Source organism: Molothrus aeneus, chromosome 1, assembly GCF_037042795.1.
Source record: "Molothrus aeneus isolate 106 chromosome 1, BPBGC_Maene_1.0, whole genome shotgun sequence".
Classification (NCBI taxonomy): domain Eukaryota; kingdom Metazoa; phylum Chordata; class Aves; order Passeriformes; family Icteridae; genus Molothrus; species Molothrus aeneus.
In genome coordinates, this window is record NC_089646.1 from 17,694,295 (window position 1) to 17,718,611 (window position 24,317).

General features: G+C 37.3%; 1 protein-coding gene across 3 annotated transcripts in view; it reads left to right on the top strand.

Moving 5' to 3' along the window:
* Positions 1-21,096, top strand: part of PRTFDC1 (phosphoribosyl transferase domain containing 1) — a 43,481-nt gene extending 22,385 nt beyond the window's left edge. For 2 of the 3 annotated variants that reach the window (XM_066552158.1, XM_066552143.1), the window contains exons 4-9: positions 548-613; positions 15,193-15,210; positions 16,616-16,698; positions 17,102-17,148; positions 19,125-19,201; positions 19,829-21,096. In XM_066552158.1, the coding sequence (XP_066408255.1) occupies positions 548-613; positions 15,193-15,210; positions 16,616-16,698; positions 17,102-17,148; positions 19,125-19,201; positions 19,829-19,876 (339 nt within the window). In that variant the 3' untranslated portion in view covers positions 19,877-21,096. Of the gene's footprint in view, positions 1-547; positions 614-15,192; positions 15,211-16,615; positions 16,699-17,101; positions 17,149-17,807; positions 17,924-19,124; positions 19,202-19,828 lie in introns of all 3 variants that reach the window. The other variant, XR_010783807.1, reaches the window with a different exon arrangement.
* Positions 21,097-24,317: the final 3,221 nt, after the last annotated feature.

The window sequence follows — 24,317 nt, forward strand, 5'->3', positions numbered from 1 at the left end:
CAGTTGAATAAGCAAAGCTCTGGAAACCGTATGGCCCACTGAAAATATTTTTGATAGTAAATGATAAATTTTGCAAAACTTTTTTCCCCTGAGGAAAATGAAGTGAATTCCTCCAAAAAGAGCTGACATGTAAGCACATTTAGCCTGTGTTTCCAAAAACTGTTCCAAACCAAGAATGTGCTTACAGGTGTTTGGTCAAGTGTTGAGATGCTCCTGTCCTCCCATTTTGAAAGGGATAAATATGTTACTCAACCCTTGTCATACTAAGAAATAGCAAGCAAGGGAACACTATTCTAAAAAGAAAGATGCAACTTTTTCTAGTCCAGTAAGCCCTAGAGTTTGATGTTGGCTTAGAAACAAGCAGGAGACGCAGGAAGCCACAGGAAGAAGTGAGAATGTGGTTTTCTTGTACACCAATACTAACAAGCATTAGAAAATATTCATAACTAAGACTGGTAATCAAGATTTTTTTTGAAAAAAGGTAACATTTATATTTTTATTTTGTACAGTTATAACCAATTTCAAATTTTTTAATTTCTTCTTTTAGAATGATCAGTCTATGCAAGATATGCAGATAATTGGAGGAGATGATCTTTCAAAGCTGACTGGCAAGGTTTGTTCATTTTATATTTAAGAAAGAGAATAAATTCACTAAAATATTTGAGAAGAGCTATATAATTTTTGTCAGATACTAATACTGGAATCAAAGTTATTAATTCTTCTGTATTAAATTGCTGTGATCCCACTGTTTTCAGATTGCAGATGCCCAAAAAGGTTAGAATGTAGCCTCTCCAACCTTGTGCAGGATTTCCCAGTGGTTATACATGTACCATCAGTGAGACTGTGGGCAAAATTTGTACTGTAATGTTTTCCCTTAGCTTGTTTATGTCATGGAGCTTTGGGGTTTTTTGCCTTCAATGGGTGCATACAAGCAAACTGCACAGTGCATATCTTTGTTGAATTCAGCATATGAGTTTAATACCATTTTGCCTACTGCACAAAATTCAGTTGTGGAGCCTTTCACTCAGAGAATCAAATGGGATTTTTTATTTCAGCATCAGGCTGGCTATATGACTGAATCTGCACTAAGCCTGAGCCTTGTGATAAGGAGAGAGTGGTTTGAGGCAGTGAAAAGGCCATTTTCATCCAACCATGGTAATACAAAGCAGTACTTTGAAGAAGAAGGAAGGCTGGTTTCATTAGGCAAATGGTCTGTGTGGCAAATGGTCCAAAAAAATGGATTCTTTACTTATGCATTAAGGCAACATAATATTTATTTTGTTATTTGTACTGTATATGCAGTCACTGTCTTATTAGGTGGTTCTAGATAATATCAGTTTCTTCAAAGCACTCAAATGGAGCACTAGCAAACTCATTTGTTTTGTAGTACTATAGCACACAAGAAAAAGAAGAGGAAAACAACTTTAAATATTTCATTAATATTAAATAGGGTTTGATGCAACTAGAACTGAAATTTAAAAAATGCTGTTATACTCAGAATATTTTAGTGATATGTATGTACACAATTTACACTTCTAAATACTCCTGCTGGGTGTTGTTTCCTAATTACCACTAAAGCGTTAATCATATTCGGGGGAAATATTAATTAATTTGCTACTTTCTAATATTCAAACACTGGAGTTACCTGTTTTTCTGTGATGATTTTGCATATGTTTCTCTACCTCACAGGCAGAACTGGCAGTGCATCTTACTTAACATTTCTCTTTTTGAACATAGTTCAAACACTTTCTAAACTTCCAGACCCAGGTCTCCTTCTCCATCTTCCAATCCCAAACATCCTTGACTAATGGTTGCAGATATTAATATTATTTCCAGATATGATATTTCCAGTTTCACTTGAATTCACTGGGCAAAACATTATTTTTTGCATGACTTTCGTGTATTTATCTGTTCCCACATGTGTATGAGAGAGAAGGAAGATTTCACCCTATTAAGTCCTGCTCTTATCAAAAATTAAGTAAATTTTTTTCTTACAATGAAAATCCTGGTAATCTTTTTCTCAGTGGCATGGCTCTCCTGTTCCCAGGTATGGAATGGGACACAAAATTTGGCTGTTGGGAGGCTGAGAGATACTTGGGGAGAAGACTGAGCAGCAGCATAGTTTAAGGTAGCTGGGCAAGGAGGCTGGGGTCCTGGGTAGGTATGAGGCAGCTGCTTTGGGAATAAATTGCTGCTCAGGAGGGGAGCCCAGAGCTGGAAGCTGGGTGTGAAGGCTGAAGTGGGGCAGGAAGGGAGAGCTGGGACTGCCAGGGGAGCAGACACTCAAAGGGCCTGTTTGGTGTTTGTTTGTATGTGGAGCTGTCTGACACAGCTGATGTAGGAATAATGAAATAGCATTTTTGCCAGGACACGTGAGAACAGGGTTCCCTTGAGACTTATTTTACTGTTTGAAAAGCTGGAATGCAAAGCTTAGGCTCAAATGCTCATGCTTGCATGTCTAAAGTTGGCTATGTGAAGGAGTGGCCTTATGTCCATAGATGCCAACTCCTCCATCTGTTGTTGACTTCAGCAGTTAGAGCAAGTATTCAGCACATTTTACTAATCAGCCATTTGTGGGCTGATTCAGAGCCTCCTACAGGCCATGTAAATCTTTTCCTTGAAGTGTTTTTAGTACCTCTCTTTAGCTGCTGCCTTTTAAAACTGCTGGTTCAGTAGGCATCCAATGTCACTGAGTGAATTAGTTGAAGACTTACTCAGAGTAAGTCTTATTCAACTTCTTTGCTATCGAGCAAGCTGTTCCCACATGCTTGGAGTATTTAATAAGAAAAGATTGTAATGATATTGAAAAATTAATATACAGAGTTAAATCTCATTAACTTACTGATCATGGAAGGTGTTTCCTAAAGCACAGGTGTGGGCTTGGAATATAAGTTCCATTATGTTTCTGTAAAGTTGAAAAGTATCAATAAAAGTAAACAATTTTGAAACTTACAGAGAAAAGATTCTGAGATTTTGATGTTGAATTGCCTTTCATTAAGTAATAATACCTGGAACCTCAGCTAGACTATAATCTTTGTGAAGAACTAAGGCATGTTTGCTGCCCATTGGAAAAACAGATTACTGAGTGAACATGCTGGTATATAATAATGTTGGGGTTTTTTTTCTGAGAAAGCCTAAAGAAAGCAAAAAAATTTAAAAGCTAATTAGAAAGAGGCTGTTAAGGAGTAGTTCTTAGCTCTGTTAATAGCTCTTCAGAATAATATCTCCTCTGTCCCTCTCTACAATATGCTTTTGTTTATAAAATTATTATAAGCCTGGCAAAAATGTATAATGACCCAAACCACGGAAAAGAGAAATATGAGAGTTGGCATACAGACCCAAACTGCCCAAATTGTTACCTGAAGAAAATCATCCCCCATTTGAAATTATTCTTCTGTGAAGAAGGTCACTTAGGCACGAATGAAGTTTTCCATGGCACACATCATTAATTAAGGTACTTGAATAATGAAGCCTGATATAGCTTAACAGTCTAATGCTTTGTAAGCGTTTCTATCCAGAAAAAAATATAATTTAATAGTCTCTCCTTTAATCATGTAAGTAGTGAACATAAAGTTTCTCAGTATCTGATTTCATAGTAAAGTAGTTAGTTTTCAAAGTTACTTTAAAGCTGAAATGCTCACTTGGGTAAAATTTATCATTAATGTTTGTAAAGGGGAAAACATTTTGAAAACAGGAGATAATCAATTACTGTTCAGAAATCTGTTTCACAACAAGATGGCAATGAAAATGTATGGAGATGAGGTGAAAGAACAAATAATATAACCCTGCTTTGTATCAATACTGTGACCATACTGTATAATACTGTAAAAATTCCTAACATATTTTCAACTATTTGTGACATTTGAACAAAGTAAATTTTAAAGCATCTAGAAACTTCAGTAGGTTCAGCTGTACCAGAGTTGTGAGTAGCACTGCTATTTATCTCTTATACTTGTATGCATGTATATTTTGTCTGAGGAGCTTAGGACCTGGTCTTGTAGTCCAAAATCTCCAATGACAGGAATAATTCTGTATATCTCTCCATATGTAAAACATGTCCTGTAACCTTTCAAAAAGCTCCTATACCACTTTGACTTGTCTCCTTGCAAATGAGACAAGTTAGATAAAATCATAAATTTAAAGTTCATATATTTTTGCAATTAAATACTTATTACAGTTGTATAATATATTTGATGTCAAACTTAGATCCATATATACACTGTCATGTATAGAAATATGCTATTTCTATATAGCATAGAAAGTGAACAAAATAATCATTATTAGTTTTTAAGTTAATAAGAACTTCAAATTGAGACAGAGTAGTTATACAGTTAGTACTATACAATTATGGAGCCAGTGAATTTAAAAAATTCTGTCAATTCTTATGTTCTGTATGATTTCCCCTTGTTCATATTAAGTACATGTTGTTGACAGCCAGTGGTTTTGTCATTTTCTGTGAAGTGTAGAAGGTCATAAATAGCCATCAAGAAAAAAAGGAAAATTAGTATTTGTGTTTTCCCTGCACTTGGTTGTGTTAGTTTGAGAACTCCATCCTCACTCTGATGGTCTCCTAAAATGACTGATCAGCTCATACAAAAAAGAACTTTCACTCTGAAGAAGATATCCTCCATGCAGCTCTTCTCAATTCCTTCTGGCAGGATTTGTGCTATAAAATCTCCAAACTTCTTTTATATGTCTTGCCTAAATCAATTTATCCACTGTCTACCATTTTCTTGCCCAGCTTGTCATTTGGGAGGATGTTCCAGGAACATAAGGCATTCTCACTTTCTTTTCTTATGCCTCTCGTTTCATTCCTATTTTATTGAAACATTTTCTATGCATGTCATAGGCTCCAGTTCTGAGAGCTGTTTCTCTGTCATTCTCCTAAATATGTTAGCATGTCAGTATTTAATAAACCATGCATGTGGCAGCTAACACAATGTTTTATTCTCTAGATTAATATACATATTATTCTCACCATTCCAAGTTTGTTTCTCAGAATTCTGTTGGTTCTATACTTATTCTCTCCATTAGTATTCACTGTGTTGACTAATGTTGTGATTTCTTCCCCATATGCATTTCTTTCCAGAGTAATGCCCATAAATTTGCAGAAACAATAATGCCATTCTCTTTAGAACATTATGTACGTGAGAGACAATTTATATGACAATAAAGGTATACAAAATTCACTATACACTTTGGCAATAGTCATGTCCCCCACTCACCTCAACATCTTACTTTATTCCTGTCAGACATGCAGCCTTGCCTTTTTCATCTTTTCAAAGGTTGATTTTATGTGTCTTGAAGCAGTGCACATCTTCAGCACCTCTGCTTAACTGCCAGATTTAGTCACTTCTGTTGTTCTGCCTTTTTTCTTAATTAGATTTGATACTGTCTATTCTTCTGACAGTTGCCATCCTTAACTGTTTTTTCTGAAGCAAAAGACACTATCTTTTCCTTTTCCAAAGTCAATCACCTTTCTTTGCACTTCTTTCTTAGATAATCTGTTCTACTGTTTATCATTATTTTCTTTTGATGTTGTTGTTTTGGAGAAAGGAAATAATAAAAAACTTTTACAGCCTTCCTATCCCATTTTTCACATGGGCTCTGCTCAGCCACTATCTGCTTGCTTCTACATCTTACCTGTTCATAATCCTATTTCACCTATGTCCAGAAAATCCTCATCCAATTCCAGATGACCAGAGGACTGTACTTCTTCATGCAAGTGAGAAAATGGAGACATGAGTCATTCCTGAATTACCTTTAGATTAATTATGGGAGTTTGTTCTATTTTTATGCACAATAGCCATGCTATGAAGATGGCTGCAAGTGGAACAGGAGTGTGCACAGCATTTGACACAATGCTCTCTAAGAACAAAGCATCAGGTCCTCCATTATGTTCCCACTCTGTTAACTCTTAGAGATTTTGAACTTGTTTTGCACAATTTAAATAGCTGGAGTTTGTACACATGGACTCTTAACACATTAACCAGTTTGCTCCCATCAGCAGCTGCTACTAATGAAACCAAGTGTCTGAAAAAACCCATTTTTGAGATGTCATATCTACCCTTCCAAGTATGCTGAAAGATGTGGATGAACCCAACAGAAAAGATGAAAATCAGACATATGTGACTTTTTCTAGAACTCTGTAGAAAGTTCCTAGCTAGATGTCTCATTTTACAGGAGTCTTTAATATTATTTTCTGACATTGTGATGAAGTGTTAATATCTGTGGATTTCATCCCTGTGTGCATAACATAAAATTATTTCACTTTTCACAGGAGTCCATTTAGCTACCTTTAACATCTTCACTGAAACTTTATGCATTTTTATTTAATTTTTATTTGATGGTGATTCTTCAGCTCTATGGCACTGTCATAAAATGTCTTGTTTAACCACTGGTACCTGAGGTTCCATAAATACAATGCTAAGAAAGCAAGTACTGCATGTGTGATGAGTAAACTGATAATCCATTAAAAATTCAGTTTGAAGAATCACATTATCAATTTATGTCATTCTGATGACATGGGGTAAATATGAAAAGGTGTCTTCAGAAAGAATCTAACTGAAAATATAGACTACTGAATGGAAATTTATTTAAAGGGAATCAAAATACACTATATTGTTGCTTTTTATCCCCTTACTCTCATAAAACAAAACAAAAAAAAGAAGTAGAGATTGATAAAAAAGATTTTGTGGGGGGAAGGTAGTAGGCTTTGGGGTTGTTTTTTTTTTACAAATATGCTTTCACTTGTAGAACTGGACAAATAAATGAACTCACCTTTTCTTGACACTGTGTATTCATGCATACTTTGCAAGCTGGTATAACTAACAACATGTTACAAATACTCTCAAGTAGTTTAAGAATAGTTCTATCTAAGAAAGAGACAGGAAGGAACTCAGGATATCAGTGGGGACTTGAAGATAAAAGTATTTCCATCAGTCCAAATTATGCCAATCTTCCCACATTAAGGTTAATTTTTTTCCCTTTTTTTCCTTCCCAGGACAGTTAATTGGCCTGATCACAAACAGGGCTTTGTTTAGAGATTCCTTTATCTTAAGGCCCAAAAGCATCTTCTGGGTGATTAGAATGAAGGGTCCCAAATGATTATTTCTTCACTACAGTACCTACAGTGTATCTTTTAAACTACCAACAATTTTGATTTAGAGGCTTGATGGAGAAGCCTCCATATATCAGGCATGTTATACCAATAGTCAACTGTCATCACTGCTAAAATGGTGAACCTAATTTTCCTTTCTGAATGTGAGCATTTTTTTGTCTTTTACTGTGGCCTTTTTAAATACCTTTGCCTACTGGATTAAGCTGTTTGCCATTGTCAAATTTATATTGCCATATGGTTGCATATTTGCCTATCACACAGTCATTACTTAAGCTTCTTTTAGATAAACTAATCCATTGGAAGCCTGCTGTACAGTACTGGCATCCTGTAGGATGTAAATGAGACAAGGTTTGAAGGTGGAATTAACAACATGAAATTATTAGTAGGCAACTGATATAGTTGGAAGAAATGAAATTTCAAGCATGCAGATCCTTCTGTTGGTCTGAATAGAATCAGCAAACGTCAAGCTAAGTACAGATTGGTAGAAACTCTTAATTTTAACCTAATGTGGTAATCAGACAATTTGGGATAAGAGAAGCTATTGCCCTCCATAATCACCTGCCCTGTGACCAGAGGGGCAGATAAAAATGTTAAGAATTCCTCTGAGCTAAAATAAGAGAGGAAATTATCAGCTGTGGAACACTGATAAATGAGTTGAAGGGCAGCTGCAGTGGAGGATTATAATGTGCTGTAAAGCACTATTTTATTCAGTCCATGATTTCGAGTGCATACAGCAGTTCTGAATTTTTGTTCCCAGGCTCAGCTGTTGAAGGTATTTTGTGGTCTCTCTCAGGCTGTGGGCTGAAAGGTCAAAGTTCTTTTGTGAAAAATGTTCCCCCACTGGGAAATGGGCTGTTAATTAAATAAAAGCTATTACTTCCTGCTACAAACCTTACTTCACTCTAAGGTATTTTTTTCAGTTCTCAAATAATTTTTGTTTTCTCAGTTTTAAGTTCTTCCTGTTCTTTTCTTTCTACTAAAGAAAAAAAAAAGTGTGTATGCTATTCTGCTGATTTTATGCTGAAACATTTAAGGAGAAAATACCCTCTTTATGTACCTACCTGATTTTCTTGCTATATATGTGAGGGCTGAGTTTGTCCTCTTAGCTGTAGTGCTGCATTAAATGCAGTTGTTTATTTGATTATTAAAGTATAGTTTTGGCTTTCAGGGAAATACTCCCCCTTTCTAAATGTGCAGCTTAGAATTTTTACCTTGTTAAAATGTCACATTTTGTATTAATTCAAAGACACAGTTTTCCTCAAAGTCTTACTCTGTGCTAACTTCAAAGTACTACTATTTCATAGTAATTTTCCTTTGAAAACAGTCTTCTGAATGGAACATAAAATCCAAGTCTAGAAAAAAAATTGTTATTCTTTTCCAGGAAGATGAAAAATAATTTCCATAGTAGTTACTACTGTCAGGCAGGAGGCAGACATGCTCTCATTACTCTGCTTGGTCTTGTTAGCTGACATTGTTCCATTTATTACTGACCTGTGGGAAGGTAAACAATAGAAATGTATTGACTCAGTGCTGGAGTAGTTTTCATCTTACTGCAAATCAGGATTTTTTTTAAATGTACTGTAAAAACAACATACTTTCCTTCACTGTATAAATGTGTGTGGCTTTTAAAAGCAGGAAATTACAGATTTTAAATTTTTGCATGTTTTCTGTTCATTATTAAAAAAAAATTAACATTCACAGAGAGTTCTCTTTAGCAAGAGAGACAGATTCACATGCTACCTGGGGACTAGAAATTATTTCTTTCTTATTTTACATAGTACTAGTATTGTCAAGAACCTCCTTTTTCCAGATGACCCAAGACATGCTGCTATGGGCCATTTTTACTACTGTCTAGAAATGTATATGGAAATGCAAATTTTATTTTTGTGGAGATCCAGCTCACACCACAAATATTATTTCTACTCAGTTCAAATGTTCATGTACAGAGTTGCAAGTTGTATGTGCCCTGATCACTCAAAACTGGAGAATTTTAAACTCCACAGCACCCATTTGCATTCAAAACCACAGAGGACAACTTTAGGACCACTGCTCTTTAGTGTTTTTATAAAAGATCTGGACTCATAAATTGAATGTACATTAAGAAAATTTGCTAATGATGCTAAAACAGGAGGGGCTATGAACTCCCTCAGCGGTAGAGGGGCCTTACAGAGAAATCTGCATAAGCTGGAGAGCTGGGCAATCACCAGTTGTATGAAATTTAACAAGATTCTCCATCTGGGACAGGGTAATCCCTATTATATGTAAAGGCTGGGCAATGAGATGCTGGAGAGCAGCACCATGGAAAGGGACCTGGGGGTCCTGGTCCGTGGCAAGCTGAACCTGAGCCAGCAGTGCCCTGGCAGCCAGGAGGGCCAACCCTGTCCTGGGGGGCATCAGGCACAGCATGGCCAGCAGGGCAAGGGAGGGCATTGTCCTGCTCTGCTCTGCACTGGGGCAGCCTCACCTCGAGTGCTGGGGTCTGCCACAATGCAGGAAGGACTTCTGACTATCAGAGTGTGTCCAGGGCAAACAGGTTGGTGCAAGGGCTCAAGGGCAAGACTTCTGAGGAGTGGTGAGGTCACTTGTGTTGTCCAGCCTGGGGAAATGAAGGCTGAAGGGTGCCCTCATCACAGCCTACAGCTTCCACAAGATGGGCAGTGCACACAGCTTTCTAGTGACCAGCAACAGGACAGGAGGAAATGGAATGAAGCCATATCAGGGGAAGTTCAGATTGGACTGTTGGAAAAGGTTCTTCACTGAAACTGTGTTCAAGTCAGTGGAACAGGCTCTCCAGGGAAGTGGTCAGGGCCTGAAGCCTGTCACAGTTACAAGAAGAACCTGGTCAATGTCATATGGTTTAGTTGTAGGTAGTCCTACAAAGAGCAGGGAGTTGGACTTGCTGTTCCTTATGACTGCCTTCCAACTTGAGGTGTTCTTTGACTCTATGTTACACCAGCCTACCTTCTGCCAGCTACCTGGTAAAAAGCTGTGTAAACACAGAATGAATCACATCCAAATCTATGAGCTCCCAGCCATCCCTCTGAGCTATCAGTAATGGCAGCTGATTCTTTTGCAATGTTGATTCTTTTGCAGTGACTCAATAGGAAGGTGTTTCATTCTCTGAAGCCAGCATCCCTTTTTATTTGGACTATGTATGAAATCTTTCCAGGACATATTTTAAAAAACTGACTGTATTCTGTCTCACTCTAAGATATATTAGCACCATTATTAGATTTCTGGATGTACTTCAGAGATTGTATTGGTGAACATGGCTCTGCTCAGAAATTAAGCCATCTTTAGCCTAGTCAACATGTCAGTAAATATTCCTATACCCTGTTCTCTGAGTTTCGAAAGTAGACAGAACCCAGAAGGCTGGATTACTTTTCTTTTCATGTGGTTTCCTTCTTTGTAATTGCTTCAAATATATCTGAGAGGACAAAACATTCTTGATCTATGTGGTATGGGAGCTACAAACACACATACTTGAGAAGGATCTTTTCTTCAGTGTTCTTTAGCATCCTGTTTGTCCAGCTATCAGTGACTGCTGCAGCACCACAAGCTGATGACTTTTACCAGTCCCCTGCGCACCAGCTCACATGGGGACTCACAGTGAAGCTGAATAAGGTCTTCATGTAACTGATCTTTCACAAGAGATGCTGGGCACAGTCAGCTGTGCCTTTAGGATGATGGTGACATCACTGACAATGTACTAATTTGTTGTATCCATTGCATTCTTCTTTCATCCTCTGCTATCCATCTGATCAAGGATAAGCTAATCTATTTCAACCAGTTTTAGTTGGACATCACCACTATCTAGTCTGGGACACTGTATATCAAAACATTTCTTGGCAGTTTGCTCTTCTACTCTGCTATTCCATCCCTTTTCTGAAATCTTCTATCTGTAGACTGCTCCAACAGTAGAAAGGCAGGGGACAGGCAGCAACACAGTCAGTTTCCCAGCACGGTATTTTGCAGGAGAGAGTTTGTGTACCAGAGGATGGCAAACCACTCTGAATGCCTTTGGTCGTAAGCAGCAGTTAATGACTGAAAAGTAGGGAGACTTTAGGCACAGTAACCCTGCATAATGATAACAGATATTAGAGTATCACTCTGAACAGTTAGGATGCCTGCTTACTTATAGTTACAAAATGTTTTCATATCTAAATATTTTATAGTGGCTTTTCCACTGCAAAGGCCTTACCTACGTGATTTCCCTGTAGTACAGAAAATCCTCATCTGTGTTTTGGAAATAATGAGAATGGGCATAATACAAAACAGCAACTGTGTTTTCTGGCCTAGACATCTTATAGGAACTTCCCCAGTGTATATGATTTGCAACAGTTGGACTCCTTGACTCTATGGATGAGAGACAAAGTCCACCAAAACCCTTCCTTCCTTGTCAAGTTAGTCAATAAACATGAGATCTTACACATCAGCTGAAGTCATGTGCAGGTGACTATCACTCCTATAGCCAGACAAACCTTTCAGGCATGTCTGGATCCACGTTAATCCTCTTTCCTTCATATGAGTCATTTGTGATAAGGAGACATAGACAAAATTAAATTTCTATTAGATGTGTAACTGGTCGGAAAGCTGTTCTCCAGAAACAGTTAATTATGCTTCACTGTCAGACGAGATGCATTAAAGCATGCTCTCCAGGGACTATACAAAACTTAATTCATGATTGAAAAGATGAAATTAGCATTTAATGGTACTCATACTACCTGGAAAAATACTACAAGATATTATGATCTTAAGAAGTTATTTTAAGAATTTGGTTCAAAGAATGACATGTAACAACAATAAAGACGAATACCAACTTCTGTGTTTATACAGAAATAATCTTTTGCATAAATGCAAGTGAAGGAGGACTGACTCAGCAGCAGTCCTGGAGACAAAAGATGGATCACAAGCTGCACATGAGACACCAGTATATTTTTATAAAGGATGTAAGTGTTGTACTGGGATACATAGAAAGGAGGATTACTTATAAAGCATACAAAGTGATTCTTTTATTCCTCTTGACACTGGAAAAGACTCTGGTTTGGAACACCACAACTGGAGAAGGATTCTGACCAACTGGACCAATTCCAGAAGAGAACAAAAGAGTGATCAGAAAGCTAGGAAATATAACTTGTGAGAAAACATTAAATAAATAGAGGCTGTTTAATCTGAAGAAGAGAGGAAGTATGTCTTTCAAATATAGAAGAGAAAAGAGAAGAAAAAAAGCTTTTTCCATGTTCTGTTCAAAATAAGTTCAGGCCAAATATCAACAGAAGTTTTCTTATTATATTTTTGCTCTTAGATAATGAGGTATTGAGACATATTCCCTGGGGAGGTTCTGAAGTACTCATCATGTTCTAGAAGAGGTAAATCAAATATCTGTGAAGGATAGTGTAAAATTTCTGCCCAACAGAAGATGATCTTTCATGGTCTCTTCAGACATTTTCTGTTATGTCTATGATTATTTTTTCTCACAAGTTAAATAGTAAGGACTGTGTAAGGACATACTCCTTATTGTTTAACCCAAATTCCATGACCAAGGAGGCTGCTGTCCCCTCATTCTGTCCAACTTCATGATTTCCACATGTGAGCAAGTAAAAGAATCCCTTAATCTTGACAGAACAGCTGAAGCAACTGTGGTAGCAAAGAAATTTATTTGTCTGTGTATGAAATGTCCCAGGACTTTGCTTTTCTCAGTCTGTCACAGTGCACTAAGTGATGCACAAATAGATGCTGATGGCCATGACCTGTGTCCTTGGGGCCTTACACCTGTGGGCACAGGAACACCAGCTCAGCCCTGGGCTCTTAGTCCATGACTGATCTGTGCTCCATGGGTACCGACCTTCAGCTCAGCTGCAGCCAAACCTGTACATTACTGCAAGCATTGGCCCAGACCCTGACTCACAGACTGACTTTGTTGAACCTGTCTCAAGCCTATGGACCTGCCTTGAGATCCGTGGGCTGTGTTTGATCATGGTTACTGGGTCTGGTACTAAAGGGTTAATTTCCATTTTTAGTTCTGGGGAGATTCTTTCTTTGTCAACTCTTTTGCTCTCTCCCTATATTATATATATATGTGTGTGTGTGTGTGTATAAACAAATCAATATTTACATATATCATCAGCTGCACAGGTTCCTTGGGGTGGTTAAGCCATTACTCCTGCACATTACCTTCAGGTGTCCAGTGACTGAATCAAGTAATTTCCTTATGCCCCAGACCCAGGTGTCCTGAGCTAGTCCTCAGAAGTGTTTTTCCCACTTATGACTTCATACAGGAAGCCAGATGAGATCCAAATTGGTTTTGGATCCAAATGGTTTCCTTCAAAAACTATATTCCTACACACCTGTCATAAGCTTCCCCTGAACATGGTTTTGGCTCTTCATCCCATCTAGACAACTGATATACTTCCATTATTTCTTGAAGGGAGAAGTTTCTAGAGGCAGGCTATCTTCAGACTTTTGTTGTTAAGAGGCCTTTAACTTTTTGCCTTCACAGGACTAGCTTGAGATCCAAACTTGTTTGTGTCAGCAGCTGAGAGGTTGAAAGTCAGGAGTGCCAAGCAGGATAACCACCAGTGAAACCTGTTATGAAAACACCAAAAAGGAGCCTCCCTCCAAGATTAATATACATTCCACCAGAGCTCAGTTTAAATTAGTGGCTTTCTTGAGTGGTATCTCCATTGCTGACATTTGCTCAACTGCTGCCAGGAGTTCCTTCCACACCTTTACCAAGTGTTTTGCCATTTAAAAGCATCCAGGTACAATACAGTGTGTGGTAACATGTTTCTGCAGTGCTTAATGCATGAAGTATGCCATGTTTCCCTACCAAGCACTGTGAGTGTTAGGAATAGCTGCAGTATGAATATAAATATGGATAATCTACATTAATAATTTCTGGTTTGAGTATTTAAAGCTATTTATGTATTGGTTAATGAAGCTGTTAAAAGTGTGCTGTTGTGAGCATGCTGCTTTCACACACTCCTAGTCCGTGTGTCTGAGTCTCTCTTACTCTCAGCCTTGGGTTTTTGTTATGGAAAAGGAAGTTAAACAGTCTCCTTTTTATGTATGTAGCAAAGCCAACCAGCCTGAGAGAAAGGAAGTGGAATGTAAGCTAGGCTGGTGGATACTGCATGGATATGAAACTATGTGGTCTCAAGGTTTTGCAGGACACACAGTGTGCACATCCATGTAAGGTGTATACACTGATAGATAGATAAAGGTATTTGTGAAATAACTTTCCTCTTGCTACTGCAGGTTTCACTTCAGAAAGTAGATCTTAATGCAAGACTGTAAGAGTCCATCCTTTTGATCATGCATATGATCATGCCTACTAATAAATAGATTTTTATTTATTCTAATAAGGACATTGCATCTTAATATTGCTTTTAGTAGAAGAACTGAAGTCTCCTTAGACACTGTACTTCCTGGAACAGTGATGAACCATTTCAGCAAAAAGATTCAGCCTGTGTGATGATACTGTCATAAAGCTTGACATCACTGCTCTTGGCTGGGCCACCCCCCTTCTCTTCAAATAATACTGATTTCAGCAGCAGTATCTGAAGAGAAAGAGGGTGCTTTGCAGTATGAGAGTGGGTGTTACAACTTGGCCTCTAATCCTTTACTGTGAAGTTGCTTGGGTGTGGGTGGAGGGAGGAAGAGCATTTATTTCAGAGAAAGAATATTATTGTTGTATTCTCATACTAACATTGGAAATAGTATTTTAGTGAACTTTAGGGTACACTGCAGTACACAGCTAGAGACACTGGAATGAAGTAAAGCTCATCCTATTTGGATTTCTTCCATCTAATTTTATTTTCCAAAGCTACATCCGTTCTTGGACAAAGAGGATAATCTAGACAGAGCTGAATTAAGTTGTGGTCCCTGACTGCAGGGCTAGCTCTTATGGCTGGCTCTTTTTCAGGGCATAGAAATGAAACAGGAAACTCCTAGTGTCCTACTGTGTTGTACATATGTACATGGACCTATCTTCATTTCCCTTTTTTAAACATTTATTTCTTTTACTATGTGAATAGTATGTAATTGTATTCCTTTTTGTTTGTTTCTTCCAGAATGTTCTAATTGTGGAGGTAAGCTGGGTGTTTATGTCATATTGTACTTAGATAAAGTCACACAGCCAACTTATGATGGGCTGTTCAGTTTCTAAATCCTGTCAGTGTTTACACTTCTCTCGCTGGGAGGTGGTGAAGAGGGAGAGGGGTTGATTTGCTTAATGGATTCTCAGTCTTTTTGCAATTGCATGACAGATCAAACTACATTGCTGTCACTCTAACTGGTGCTCTACCTCATGATACCCAGGAATCTTTGTTTCTGCCTTATTTGATTTGTTCTTTCTGTGGTTTCATCAACTCCTGTTCTTCAAGTTGTTCTGTTCCTTGGAGGACAGTGAATCAACTGCAGTGATGCCCTGCATTTCTCAGGTGCATGACTTTGAAATAGTGGCCCTGCATATATGCTTTACAGCCCCAGGGCTGTTCACAGTCTGGTTGGGAGTGTCAGCCCTTTTCTCAAGCTCCTGCATCCAGCTCTCCACCCAGCAGTGTCCCTGGGGCACAGCCCATCACAGAGCTGTTGCTGATGTAAGTCAGCAGTGTTCAGTTGTAGAGGGAAAGAACATGTCACCTCACTGCTGCTACAAATTCTCATATAATTAAGATAGGTGATTCTCTTTGAAAATGATGAATAAGCAACTGGGACAGCTAGAGAGCACATTAGGATCTGCCTGGCATTTCAGCACCAGTTTCCTTGTGTGGGAAGTAAGCCGGACAGTGTAATGAACTGTATGTATACTGTTGAAATTTCTTTTCTTAGCAAAGGATGGAAAAAAAGACATCAGCCACAGAGATGGCTGGTTACTGGAATAGCTGCTAAGAACTGCAATTTACTCATTCCATCTGCTTTAACAGAAATTAAAAGTGTCCAAGCAAACTGGATATTAAACAGCTGGAGGGCAGAGACAAGGTGTTGCTAATCTACCCCAAAGTTCAGATCAACAGCTGCTCTCCTTGGTCAGTTTTCTAGCCAGATACCTATTGATCTCATTGAGATGATATTGGATATGGCAGCTCTGGAGAAATCCCATTTGTACTGTGCTAATACAACAAATAGGGCAGATTTAGCCCCAACATGGAGACATGGTGACATACTGTGATCTCAAGCATAGCGTGCAAAGTCTAATCCCTGCATCCTTGCAGTGCCCAGTAGAGTCAGCTCCAGTCCCAAGTTACATCCCAAGTACTTGCAACACAGCTGTTTTCAAAAGGAAGTGGACAGTCCTTGAACTGATAATTTTATGAATAGAAAGTGCTTGCTTCAAACAGTGTAAGCTCAATTATAGCTGTTTTTGGATGTGGTTTATAATGCACTGGAAAAATAAATCATTTCTACAAAATAAGAATGTGAAACTTCTCATTGTCCAGATTTCCTCCTTTCAGCTTTCCTTTGTGTTTTACCTAATTTTTCTTGTTTTATAAGGATATTGTTGGAACTGGAAGGACCATGAAGGTTCTGCTTAACAATATAGAAAAATACAAGCCAAAAATGATTAAAGTGGCAAGGTGAGTAAAACAATCACAAAATTTAGTAATTAATTAGTCTAGTCCAGTATATTTTTCAGAGTACATTCCCATTCAGACATCCTGCTTTAATTTGATGCTGCAGTATGAAGGAGAGCTGTGCAGAGGAGCTGCCTGGGTCACTGAGGGGAGAGTGAAGGAAAGGAGGGAAATACTTTTGTATTGTTCTGCTTGACAATGATCCTCCAGCCATTTCAAAACTTGCACTGATGGACCAGGGAGGGGAATACACCCAGCTCTTCCCTGTAGTCAGGATGTTGTCAGGAAGAGAAACAGAACAAGAACAGGGACTCACATGGCTCAGATTTTTGATAATGAGAATAGTTTTATGTTATTCAGTTACATATCTAGATTTAAATGGGGTTTATTTTATTTTTAATTACAGTTTGTTGGTGAAAAGAACATCTCGGCCTGATGGGTACAGACCAGATTGTAAGTGTTCTGAAAATCTCTACTTGACAGTAGAAGTTACCACTACTCTGTCACTTGCCTTTCATTACATTCTATGGACTGCTAGAAGCATTGCAAAATACCAATTGTCAGTGGGTCTATGGGATGCAATGGCAGGATTTGTATAATTGCCATTTGGAAAGCCTACCCGACATAGGTCTTCTGCAGAATATAAACTTTACTGGGAAATTTTGAAATGGTTTAATTTTATCTATGAAAGGTGAGTGTTTTATCTTCTGTCTCTGACAAATAATATCGAAGAGAATATCCATTTCTTCTTTTTCCTTCCTCATTGCATCTCTCTGGAGGATCTGCAGGATTCCATCTGAGCATGAAAGGTGTTTTATTGTGACTAAGTATTAGCAAGTTTTACATTTTTTTATTCAGAAAAGCACTTCTCTTTTTTAAAAGTATTATTGTTCAAAGGGAAAACACTGATATTATAATTAAATCCCACCCCCTAAAAAGCAGAAGATAAATTGGGCTTTTTAAACTTTCTCCTGCTGCTCAGTTTGCACCACACCAGCACCACTTCCCTCTAAATTACTGGTCTTTATACTGTGTTATGATGAAGCTGTAAATGGAGCTATACCAAGCAATTGTCATTTTAGACTTATTTAGAATAAATGATGTAATAACAGGTATGTGGCTAAATACGAAAAGAATAGATCCATCTAGAAGAGATCCACCAGTACTTGCTACTGAAGAAGTCTCTGGTCAGCTGAGCTGGGGAGGAGGGTAGAAGGAGAGTAGGCAGGTGAGTACCAGGAGGCAGCATGAAGGGTTTTGATTTGGGCTGTGGGAGAGATGGAAAATCTATGAAGCAAAAGTTACTTAAATGTTGGGCATGGCTGTGAGGTTTTAGCCCTGTTATCTGAACTATGGTCCAAACATTTTGTTGTACAACTTTTTACACAGTGGAGTGGTATTTTTTAACATTTAGAATTTAACCCAGTAAATTAAGGCATATATTTCACTGGATTCATTAATGTTAAACATATAAAAGAGGCAATAAAATTACTTCATGAAGGGTAGCTCTATATTTTTATGTATTAACTTTTGAATGAAACAAATTTTATCCTTGTTCATTCATAGTGTGATGAATTTTATAAAACATCAGAGATCTCTTTTGAAAATCACTGACAGTGGTGTAGCATTTCCTCACTCACCTAAATTTACAATTCCAAAGTGCACATAACCTCCAGTCTTAAACAACTGAATAAATTCCTTACTTGAATACCTGTAGAATTTTTTATGTGGATCTAGTTTTGTGTCTGTAAGATTGGGTTTTCCTTCAGTTATTTAGAGAACAATTTGGAAAGAGTCTAATTTGTTTTATGTTGTGCTGATATTGCACACACCTTCACAATGAAAAAGATGCATGTCTGTGCTTGGCTTCAGGTATGTGAGTTGTATAACTGAGGTGCACTGCATACATTTACTTTGTTAAGCATGTGCTTGAATCTTCATAAGGTTGGGGCTTTATTTTAAAAGCATTTGACATGTTTTGGTAGCAGAAAATATGAGATGGATTTTGCTATTCTTAGCAGAAAATATATAGATCTCTGAAAGTTACTTCTGATTTAATATTCCACATTTTTCTATTATTACTGTGATATGGGACAGTAATCTTCACACATAGATACCAGTGGAGCTTCCAAATGCAAGCAGAATGTTCCAGCTCTGATTTTGGCTTCCTTCCTCAATGTGCCAGTGATAATTTTATACAAAATTATCCTCTCCTCTTCTCTGACTGTTCACATCCCTTTCACAAGTACTCTATGGCTGGGAACTGGTTATGGGGCTACTGCTGACCATGATGTCTCAGACAAAATTAACATAGCCCCAACTGACTACATATAAGTAGAGTTTGGTTGTTGAGACCCACACATTAATTTAAGAGCTTATAACTGCTACTGATCTTATATTGATGGTGTTTGTTATTTGTCTCACTACAGATTACGGATTTGAAATTCCAGATTTATTTGTGGTAGGTTATGCCTTAGACTACAATGAGCACTTCAGAGATTTAAACGTAAGTTTCTTACAAAAATAGTTTTAAAAATCACTGATCTACATTTTCCATATTTATTCTCATAAATATCCCACAATTTTTCTCCTCCTGGGGGCCCTGTGGAGGTGAGTCTTTGACGTGGTTGGGATTTGGGATCCTTTCAATGAGTGCAAAACTCCCTGCAAAATCTCAAATAACCCAAAGGAGTTCTTGCTCAGCACTGTGAACAGTTCCCTCCCCCTAAGAGTTCCCTAAATTTCCATCTTCTGTGAACATGGGGCTTTTCAGGTCCACCACTGCCAGTATGTGCAGAGACAGCAGCAAAAGTGAAACACAGGCACAGGTCAGACGGGTTGTCTGAATAATGTGTTGCCTGTCCCTTTTCTCAGAGAAGTGAGGATGGAAAAAAGTTGCAAATCTTTCATTTGCTTCTTGTGGCACTCCTAGGGGAGCATCTCAAAGCTGGGAATTCCAAGTGGGAAAACTTGCTGTAGCTAGAAAGTGAAATCAGAATTCATTTCCAGTTGTCTGGAAAGGAAAGAGTAATCCTAAAATCACCAGGTTAGCCAAGCCAAGTATTTGTGAACAATTACTAATAATTAACAATGTACTCAACCATACTTTTGCAATCTGTTCTGTTTTTTTCAGCACATATGTGTTATCAATGATCATGGCAAAGCAAAATACAGAGTCTGAAGCAGTAACATCCACACCTGAATATTTCAGTGAAGCAGAAATTTGACTACACTCCCTCAAGCATCTCCCAGAAAAGCAATTCAACTGGCTTGTGTGTCTTTCAACTCAGTATAATAAGGGCTTTACTCTAGAGATGCTGATGAATATTTACAGAAGTGAGAGGTCTTATCTAAAATGTGAAGCATAGGACTTTTACAGTTACCACCTTTATTAAATATTAAAATTACCACCTAAGATGCCTTTTGACTAATAACTTGTCTGCCTCAGGTCTCATTGTGAGCACATCTTTTCTTTGCTCAGTTCTTCATTCCACCTCTTGCAATTCATGTACTTCACTGTGTTGCACAAAATAGTTCAAAAGTGCCATACTGTACATGAGGATTATTTTACAAGATTTTATTGACTTCATCATGCAAAATTAAAAGCATTATTTTGACTTAATTCCACAATTCAAAAGTTTCAGTGGAAGTTCTGTGTTGTTTTGCAGTTCATTACCCACTCTTCAAAACAAAATTTTAGCTCTCAGAATGTGCTGAATTAGAGTGCAGGTCAAAATGAACCTTTGCAAGACACTGCTGATCCAAAATAGGAATTTATCATGGTTCTGGTGCGTCATGTAGCCATAGATCTGACCTGTTTAATGTGCTGAATTTTAATCAAGACAAACCAATGCCAGGCAGGTTTGAATTTCTGCATGGTATCCCTTTCTTCTCTAGGATACAAACAAGTATAAAAATTAACAGTGTTCTCCTGAGATTATAGTCTTAACTAAACCTCATTAAGCTCAAAAGTTTAATGTTAGTCAGACAATTATTCAGTTATGATTTGATTTTTGTAACGTGTCTAAGTAAGTAGAGGCTTTTTGTAACCATCTGTCATCTTTGAGAATACAGGTCTGACAATGCTGAAGAAGGCTTGTATAGAAAAAAAAGAAAAAAATATATAGGACAACACAGCAAACCAGTTAATGCATGAGTGTTGTAGACTGTAGAATCCTTCCTTTATAGATCATGTTTGAAGAAATTTGTGAGTTTTATGTACTGTATTAGCTGTGAAAAATTTAATTCTGTATTAAATATAAGTCTTCTTAACAACTTCCTGAGGGAAACCAATGCAAAGTAAGTAGCTGTGTATCAGTAGCTTTGCTCTGAACTCTGAGAGGCAAATTGTTACTAGCTGCAGATTCCTATAAACTAATAAAGAAACATTAGGAATACTTATTACATTGCACAGTTGTTTGTTTTCCTGCTTCAGCATATTTTGCACATCTCATAAAAGCTTTTAAAAATATGCATTTACCTGGTAATCCAAACATACCATAGGTATGTATTCTGTAGCTGATAAGCTATTGTTATTTGGATAAAATCCATGCATGATGTTATGGGAATGAAAAAGATCAAAGAATTATGGTGATTGCTAGAGAAATGCCTTAGCTCATTTCTACTCCTTTAACTTGTATTTTAAAAGAGTTCTGTTGAAAAGCTTTCCCTCAGAGTAAATTTCTTCTGTTTTAGAGAATAATGCATACCCTTACAGACCCTGGAAGAAGCTGCTGAAGAATTTAATCCCTTTTTGTTTGATGAGAGTGGAAAAGTTTTTCTTAATGCTTCTGACTGCTATTGGTAGTAATGACACATTGCACAGACTGACATGCTTAGACTTAGGCTTAGTCCAAGACATACATTAGGTTATTTTTTTTTCCCCTCTCTTCTTGAAAAATTGCAGTCCAATTCACCTTGGTACAATTATCAGCTTTCAGCAACAGCAATAAAATTTAGTGAGAGGGTTAGTGTAAAATTAGTGTGAAAATATGAATAACTGTAGATATATATAATTCAGACAGTGTTAAAAATCTTTAATTGGAAGACTCTGATTATTAAAATCTACATACTAAAAAGAAAATACCAGATTTCTAGATATTATGAGAACTGGAATGTTTCTTCAAATTCCATTTCCTCCTGTCATCATATTTTTAACATTGTGAAAAAGGAACATACAGATTTCATTAGTGAATTTGCATGTGGAATTATTCTGTGAATAGGGGGAGGGGGGTATTCTCTTCTAATGTGATATTGAATTTTGAACCTATATATATATGAGCATCTCCAGGTATCTCAGCTGCAATCCACATTACTCTTTGCTTGAAGCACTTCCACCTAAAAAATCAGCTTTCAATGACTTTAACAATCAGACTCTGAAAATCATTAGTGTAACTAAGGGAACAGGAAATCATGCATGTATGACTGATTAATATTGGGCTTATTGGGTACTCTTTGGTGTGCTCAGAGAATTTGTTGTCTTGTGTTTTGGTAATATTGTTGATTCCACTCCTTTAACTAAAAGGCCATTAAGTATTTATCAGTTGTGGTTGCACACTATGACCCACAAAGCTATGTTTGGGTTTTTTAATCAGTTCAGCAACATTTGTTGCATAAGAGAAGATGTTCTCTAAAATCCATTATTTTCCTTGGACATTGTGTTTATGGGCAGGCTTCCATTTTTATCTCAGTTTTTCTTCTTGTGCACTTAACATCAGCATCTTTTCCCCACCTTTTGAATACAAATTAGCATGGACAGTAATTTTGTTGAGAGTGACATAAATACTTATCAGCCATCAGGTTTTAAGATGTATTCATTTATGTCTGATTCCAAAATATGCATAGGTGATTTTCTGGAGAGAAGGTCAAACTAGGAAGAATAATTCCCGCCCCTTGGTTAACTGAATATAAATTAGGATTTCATGTTGCAAACCATAGATAGAGTCTAAATATCTAGTAATTTCTGCCTAAAAACAGAATTTAAATAGTCTAAAGGGTCTGTAGTTAAGATATTTTTTCAGTTGAATCAGCTGCTGTACTCTTCTAGTTAGAGCTGGACAAAGTAGGAAACAGTGTCTGTTGGATTGATTGCTATTACTGTTATATTTCTTGACCATGTTATGCTAATCCTTGAAGTGTTATTAATAAATTTGTAAAATGTAAAATTCCAACATTTCCCCCCAAAATAGAATATTAACTGTATGTGATATTGAGCTGCAGAACAGCTTCTGATCTGTGAAAGCGTGAAATCATCACAGTTTATACACTGTGTTTATGCACAGTTTTATATATTAAAATGCTTAACTTTGAGATGTACTTAGGTGATGAATCATCACTATTGATGATCTATGTAAATTGATATATATATATAGATGATCTATATATGATTCTTATATCTATAAGAATCTGTAAGAAAAATGTTTATTTAAATACAAATATTTGCAATTCTAAATTTTAATATTTATACTGAAGAAGGCTGAATCTGCTTCTTTGCATATCTTGCATTTTGATTTGCTCAGATAACAGAGCAGTGAAAATCCCTATTGTAATCAAACTTGTTGTAGATACAAACTGTAATTGATTCTAGCTACCTTGAAAACTTTAATTTTCAGTTTCAGTTAAAAATCAGAGTCTCAAAAGAAAAACTTTACAGGGTTGTACAGCAAGAGACAGAAGGATTCCTTGCCCTTTTGTAAAACCATCATATTGGAGAATGCTTTTTCCTTCTTTTACCTTTTAAATCCAAAACCTCTCATAATCTAAATATAAAGATCTGACATGAATGCAGTATCTCAGTGTACTGGGAAAAGTATCCTAAATTCTTCTTCTCCTTAAATTGGAGGGAGAAATGTAGATACATAAGTTAATGTAGGTGTGTGTTACCTCAGCTCAGTCTTCCAAAAGTCAGCTCTGGCTGTACCCTCCACATGATGAAGGTGGCTGCGTCAGCCTCCTCCTGTGCTTGTCTCAATGTCCCCATTTGAAATCTTGTAGGTGAGAGAAGCAGGCTCTCAGGTGCTTTAGCCATCCTTTCAAAACACAAAATACAGTGGAGGGGAAATAAAAGTTTGTATCCTAATTTCATGCAATTTTCACAGTTACTTTTTTAATGCCATGTGCTTTCCTCTGGGCAGGCAGCCTTGTCCAGCTATCCCAGTACCTGGCTGAAATTTTTGTACCATTAGGGAATGACTGCTGTGCTTGCCAGGGATATTCAAAGCACTGACAACACCACAGCAACACTTGGACAGCTAGAAAATTTTGGTCACAAGCCATAAACTATACTGTGGCATTATTTTGTAGTGTTAAAAGGATTATTATTTATGAAGAAACATCACTTCTAAATGATTAGAAGGGAAAGACACCCCAAATAAGGAAGGCAATACAAACAGACTGAGGAAAACTTGTCCCTTATTTTGCAGAAAACACACAAAATATTTTAGAAGGGAAAAAAGGAGACATTAGTTGTGGGTGAGGCTCTGTGAGGCCTTTGAAGGCTGTCAGCTGTAGTTTGGATGCCTGTGCTGTTATGCAGAGCTGGCTGACCCTGCCTTCCTTTCTGTCAATAAAGCAGAGCTTGGTTTCTTTGTACCTTCTCATGGACACATGCGTATCCGCAGCTG